Source organism: Fomitiporia mediterranea (genome assembly GCF_000271605.1).
Source record: "Fomitiporia mediterranea MF3/22 unplaced genomic scaffold FOMMEscaffold_4, whole genome shotgun sequence".
NCBI classification, from domain to species: Eukaryota; Fungi; Basidiomycota; class Agaricomycetes; order Hymenochaetales; family Hymenochaetaceae; genus Fomitiporia; species Fomitiporia mediterranea.
In genome coordinates, this window is record NW_006760389.1 from 1,692,421 (window position 1) to 1,699,118 (window position 6,698).

Below are 6,698 nucleotides of genomic sequence, written 5' to 3' on the forward strand. Positions count from 1 at the left end.
TCTGCCTTGTTCTTTCATGAGTAGAATTTGTGTTGGAAAAGGATGAATGCATCCTCAGGCTGTTTGATGTAGTCTTTGTCACTATGTTTGGTTGTCACTCAGGACCTGTGAGTCAAATTGTGTGTGTGTGTGGGATGAGGTTGAGCAGGTTGTAGAGGTTGAGACTGTGCCTGTTAGACAGGTTTAGAGTAGTTGGCAAGTGACAATAGGAGATAAAAGGTGGATGTACCACAACAGTGTGCAGTGAGTGTGAGTGGTGCATACAGGTTGAGATCCAGAGCATTGAACGAGTTGATTCAGGCTGCAGACAAAGCTGTATCAGTATGTATATGATTATATTCTGACTGACATGCAATTGGAGGAGCAGTGAACTGAGTCGTTTTTGTGGATTGCAAAGGTGTATCTCTGGGACGTACCAGCTTGAACAGAGAAGATGAAGTGGAACATATGGACAGACCCAGCTCAAGAGGGGTAAGTGGCAGTCCACTGCTTCTGTTTGATATGGTGTTGTCCACTACACTAGGGAATGTAAATGCACGTAGGGTGGACCTGTAGAGAGTAATGTTAAGCATGGAATGGGTGAGGAAGGAGAGCATGTACAGTGTCAAAGAGAGGGTTGTACCATGGGAGTGGTTGTATGTTAGTATTGTTGTGAGCACACACTTGTTGACTGTTGCTTGCACTACAGAGCAGGAAGTACACAAATGTATGGAAACATTGAAGAAGTTGTTTGGCATTAGTCAACAATGTGGATGCATGAATACAGATGCAAAAAGGAAGGCAAGCATAAACAAAGGAGTACAATGTAGGAGAGGCAATGCAAGCAGCAGAGCAAGGAGCAGGAGGGGTGGAAGGGAGACAAAAAGTTGGGAGGAGAGGGATGAGCAACCATTGTGCAAGTTATTATGAAGTGGACTGGCTGCTTACACTTTACACTGAAGGACTGTGTAGCCAGCTGGGTTGTGTTGTCACAGGATCTGAGGTTCAGTGCAGGCAACACAGTAGTAGATTAGAGAGACAAATACAGTAATGTTTATTGTCTAGGTGGTTGCAGCCAGTGTGCCTGCTAGAGGATGCTTGTAGGCAGAGGACTGAGCTGGAGAGAACAAGAGTAACAACATAGTGTTGGGGGAAGAGGGTTGGGGAGATGGTGGAGGTAGGAGGAAAAGGAGTGACAAGAGCAAGTGCATCATTATATTAGTACTCTACACTGTAGCATAATTTACAGTTATGCCTTCAGTGTATACAGTTATGCAGTGTATTGTAAATGACTTTTGGAGCTGAAAATACACATGTATTTTTACACACATATGTGTATACTTTGCCCCAAAAAATCCTGTATACAGTGTATACAACATACAGTTGAAAATACCTTATTGTATCACATTATAATGTATAAATTGAATATTGCATAGCTTTCTGCCTAATCCCAGCTTGGGATAAGGGAATTATGTACAAAAATAGTCTATTACATATTGTATCAAGATTTGTGAGAAAATTATGCAAAATTCTGAGCATTTTGGGAAATTAGACTGCTTACTGTTGTGATTTTTGTACCCAGAAGCCTCACATATTGTTCTCTAACATACTTCAACACAAAAAGAATGTTTCTGATTGACATTTCATTACTTACAATGTCTTTGATGCTGCCACAAGACCAAGATAGGGCAGCAAAGATCTCTTCATAATATGTGGGGGAAAGTTATTTGTATTGACTTAGATTTGACTAGCTTTTTCTATCTTTTTGTTTCTACAGATTCTGACTGTATTTCCTTGTATTACAAACTATTTCTTGAGTTTTACAGTAATATACACATTTACTGTACTTGTCATTGTCTTGGTTGTCTTTCTTGATGCTCTAAATATGTGCTTATTTTCTTGTCATACTGTATATGTCTTCAAATAAATTGAAAAGTAATATCGAATGTTGTGTTCCTAATTAAGTAATGTTTTCGCACAGTTACCATAATGCATATTGCTCATATTGTATAGGTCTGAGGCCTCTCCCAACATTATGTAATAAGATATTTTCAACTGTATACACAGTACACAAGAGACCTAGGAGATCAGCAGTTCTCCCTATTTAATCTGACATTAATCAATTCAACAGCCTTTTATAGATAGGTTGCTTCTTTGTACCTGCTCTTAAACTCAAACTTTGCATGTGTGATAATATGTGTGGTTAGCATTCCTCTCACCCCCTGACTGTCTCTCACTCCATCACTAGTGTCCTACTTCCCCCTACTGCTTTCAGTAATATTAATCATCTGTTAAACAAGATAGATGCTTGATAAGAAGTAGATAACATTGTATGAAGATGTCTGCAAGGATTTCTTTTGTCTAGGTGAGCCACATTATAGGCAATTGGTTCAGAGACTGATTATGTGTGTCTAGTGTAATCCTTGTTGTTTCTAGGTATCTTTTCCCCATATAGATATGTTTCTTCAGAATGTACTGTGTACCTATCAAGATAATCTTTTCATCAGTAATGCCCTTATGAGATCTGTGATCATCTGTCTCACAGCTATGCTCACCTTAGTCTTTGTAGCTTTTTGCTCAAATTTGTAGACCATACTGTCTCTTAGTACTCACAAGAGCTCTATAACAGTTTAACCACTCTTGAAAAAGCTAACAATGTGATTATAGATTTGAGTAGTACAATGACAAAGGTGATCAGCTTAACAATTGGACCCTAGATCTGGTAGGATACAGTAGCTGGTAATATTTTTCTGATACAATATTTGTAAGGTCTGACTTATTCAAATCAATCTTAGTACAGTAGCTTGAAATGGGATAGGTTATATATACTTTCAAGCAAATACTTGATGTCTAGATTGTACTGAGTGAATTTTTTCATAGTCACAGTCTCCTGCACATTTACTGAACAGTACCTTCAAGTGCTTCCTATACACTGGTAAGTCTTTCAAACTTGAGCATACATAGTATATTATTAATTCTTATTGTTAGTACTACAGGATGAGTGAAGATACAACAAATAGTAGAAAGCAGAAGCAACAGGACAAAGTTGACTTGGGCAACATTGTTAACAACAAACAGTAGTGTGTCCAGTCAGCAAAGCTCTGCAAGAATGCTAATACATTGAAGAAACCTCAAGCAAGGAAGAGTAAGGACCTGGGTGCTGCTAGTCACCCAGTCCTGATAGAGAGTACAGATGACAAGGATACATCTGTTCAGGAGATGGATTCTGAGTCTGATAAAAGTAAGGATGAAGAAGTAAGTACATATCCCTCTATACTATTATTCTAAAGCTCACAACAAGCATTTTTACACTTAGGAATCTCTTCCACAACTAGGTACACTGAAGAAAACAGTACAGGTAAGAAAACTGCTTTTTTGGATACATTTACATATTACAAGTCTTTCAGGCAAAGAGACATCCTCTTACAAATACAAAAAGCACATCAACAGTAGTCTCTCAGCAGAAAAATGATGAGTCTTCAGTTGCTGTTAATGATGAAGATAACCAAAGTAAAGCTAAAGTAAGTTTTTGTATTAATATCCAAGTTTTTTTGTGTGTTTTCTTTACATATTTAATTAGGTGTCAAACTGTATCATGTTGTTCTATAAACAAGTCCCTTGTAATGCTAATAACTATGCTGAGGATGGAACCAAGTATTTCCAGTACTGCCATCCTCATACTAATGGACTGTCTAAGATTCTGAAGATAATGCAAGCAATGCATGGAAGCAAGACTAGTAGGTTTACTGGTACTTTTTCTAATATGTATCTTACTTTTTTCAGGTCTCAGGCAGTATCTAGAAAGCTATAGTAATATGTTTTCATTCTACAATTTCCTCAGAGTAGTAACAGCTTCATGCTTGCCTACTTCTAAAGAGATAGACATTGTGAATCAAACAAGTATGTTTGCTTACATAATCAACATAGACTTGCTTAATGTGGTTTCCTTAGTAGTACTCACTTGAGAGGAGCTCAGGGAGATTGTCAAGGACTTACCTGATGCTAATAATATTGTAGAGATGTTTCAAAAGCAAGAGAACAAGAAAATGGTAAGATCTTTATTATTTACTTATATCTATCTTTTAATTTTGTCTCTTTTTCCTTGTCATAGGTACCCTGGGAGCATGCAACTTTCAAGTAATTCCTTGTGGAATGGGTTGTTAAGACTGATCAACCATTTACTGCCACAGAGGATCCTACCTTCCAAAGGCTTTTACAATACATTCACTAGGCTGGAAATCTTTCTATTCTATCAAGTGACACAGTGAAGCATAACATTCAAGATATGAAGACTGAAGACTTTCAAAGAACAAAGGCAATGATCCAGGTAAGTCTACACTCATCTCTTTATTTTCTCCCCAATTCCACAGGTTCTTTAGGTCACTTAGGTCAACCATGTATATGGCAGACTTAACTGACTGTCTATACTAGCAAGCTTGTTGAGAGCTACAGCTGAGAATGCTTGTACTAATTGTATTACTCTGTTACAGGGTCTAGAGTCTAAGGTTTCACTATCCTTAGATGCATGGACGTCCAGTAATGAATATGCCTTTTTGGCCATTGTCATACATTACATTACAAACAACTGGAAGTTAGGTATGTATATCTAAATGTAATCTAAGTTTTGACTACTAAATTATTTCTAGATGAAAAGCTTATCACTTTTGAGGAGATATCTGGCCACCATAGTGGAGATAATTTGGGTGCCATTGTATGGTAGGTTATTGAGTAGTATGGTATTAAAGAGAAGGTACAGCTTTGCTTATGTAATACGAGTTTGCATTCTTCTCACATCTTTTATCCACTTCTTGTATTTCATGTAGCTGATTACAATTACATGTGACAATGCTACAAACAATGATACTATACTGTAGTACATTGGAGGAAAAATGTATAGTGACAATATAGATTTCTCTTCTAACAATGCTAGAATGTAATGCATGCCTCATACAGTCTACTTAGCAGTTATGAAGGTAAGTGTCTCTTTCATTACTTTATTTCCTCTAATGCTTACACTATTAAAACAGCTCCTTGAAGCTCTAGGAGCTATAGATTATGTTGATGAGTCTGCTAGTACTTATCAGGAGGATATAAACCCTGTAGACAAAGACAAGGAAGCTATTTGCAAGGATGGATGTGAGGAGGAGGAGGATATGTCTAATACTATTATTTCTATTGCAAAAGTGAGTAAATAGTATGTTAGTGTTTTGAGGTCATGATGTTTCCTAATTGATAGGAAATATTCTTCTGTAGGTTTGCATGCTGCTCACAAGGATACTAAGAGTAAGTCACACTAGTAGGGGTTCAGTGGACTCTGCTCATAGTGTGTAGGTGTCAATACGAGTCAACTGTGCATAAGTTCTTAATGAGCTTCATTGTCCTTAGATTAAAGTAATATATATGCTATCTAATATTGTATGTCTCAGATGTATGTCTCAGAAGACATGTCTCAGCAATAGTGTATATTTGCAAGACGTTTGCATGATTTGAGACATATGACACATTTATCCAAAATAAATGTTAACACTCCCCTTCAAACTTATACTAGTTGATCAGACTAATATAATGTTTGATATGCGTTTGTCTGTTGTTTTTATTAATATCATTTACATTCACAATGTAAATGTTTCGTTTGCTTCGTATATTAAGTCCACTGTAAGTGTTGTGTTCGTCCGATGTATTATTATAATGTTTGATGTAATAAATTGATTGTTGATTCAATTATGATTGCTAAGAGAGCTGCAGGATCTCTTTAGCATTTGTTTGTTTGTAGTTTTATTATTATTACTATTATAGTTGTCACTATAATGTTTTATCATTCATATGATAGTATTTTTCTCGTTTGCAATATAATATGATATGTTATAACTTTGTTTCGTTTGTTTTTCATGTCATATTGTTTGTTTTGTGTCATAGTATGTTTATTTCTTCATACTGTACTGTTCTGCAGTTGTTCCATTATTTGTTTTGTTTGTATTCATATTATTATACATGTAGTTCGTTTTATATTCTTACACTCATTGTGTAATTAGAATTGTACTTTGTTTGTATCGTTTCGTTTGTATAGTTAATACTATATTTAATAACAATGTGTGTGTTATTAATTTGTTCACGTTAATTTGTATTCTTGCACATTTGAATTGTGTTACTAGTAGTTTTTCCACTTTTACTTTTGTAATGAAACTGTTGAATCATGCTTGTAAAATGTGTTATTAATGTTATTATGATGTCCTCTATTCATCATGTATCATCTTTGTTTGTTTTGTTTTGTATTCATGCCTTTTAAGCATTCAATTATAGTTCTATGCCTTTATATTGAAGCATTGTATTGTTTGCAATTTGTAATATCATGTATGATATGTCAGATTGCTTCATATTAAGGTTGATTGAGGTTTTATTCTTCTGTTATTTGTATTGTTTTATCATCTGACTGTTTGTAAGTCTGTTTAGGCACATTATTTATGTTTTAAACATATGATATGTTTGTATCGTTTTGCCGTTTTGCAGTAGATATATTTATTATCAATATATGTGTGTATTGTGTTTGTTATCATTTAATGTGTCCTTCAACTTTTACAAACTATAACATTATTCGTATGTTTGTATTGTTTTATTGTTGTGATAATGTTTTATTATCATTGTGTAATGTTTATTCGATTAATATATTGCTCTGCACAGTTATAATACATGTTTGTTGCTTTTATTTTGTAGATAGATGA

General features: G+C 35.2%; 2 protein-coding genes across 2 annotated transcripts; both read left to right on the forward strand.

The window, feature by feature from the left end:
- Nucleotides 1–2,244: 2,244 nt before the first annotated feature.
- On the forward strand, nucleotides 2,245–4,260 carry FOMMEDRAFT_18587 (uncharacterized protein; the record flags this gene model as incomplete). The annotated part of the gene is made up of 12 exons (XM_007264576.1): nucleotides 2,245–2,344; nucleotides 2,395–2,718; nucleotides 2,775–2,797; nucleotides 2,860–2,914; nucleotides 2,968–3,042; nucleotides 3,070–3,234; nucleotides 3,296–3,337; nucleotides 3,387–3,500; nucleotides 3,560–3,716; nucleotides 3,763–3,879; nucleotides 3,931–4,028; nucleotides 4,091–4,260. Coding segments are annotated over exons 5-8 (387 nt in total), but the record flags the coding sequence as incomplete, so codon positions are not given.
- Nucleotides 4,261–4,919: 659 nt separating this feature from the next.
- On the forward strand, nucleotides 4,920–5,174 carry FOMMEDRAFT_153989 (uncharacterized protein; the record flags this gene model as incomplete). The annotated part of the gene is made up of 2 exons (XM_007264577.1): nucleotides 4,920–4,952; nucleotides 5,007–5,174. The coding sequence occupies 2 exons, from the start codon at nucleotides 4,920–4,922 to the stop codon at nucleotides 5,172–5,174; spliced, it is 201 nt and encodes a 66-aa protein (XP_007264639.1).
- Nucleotides 5,175–6,698: the final 1,524 nt, after the last annotated feature.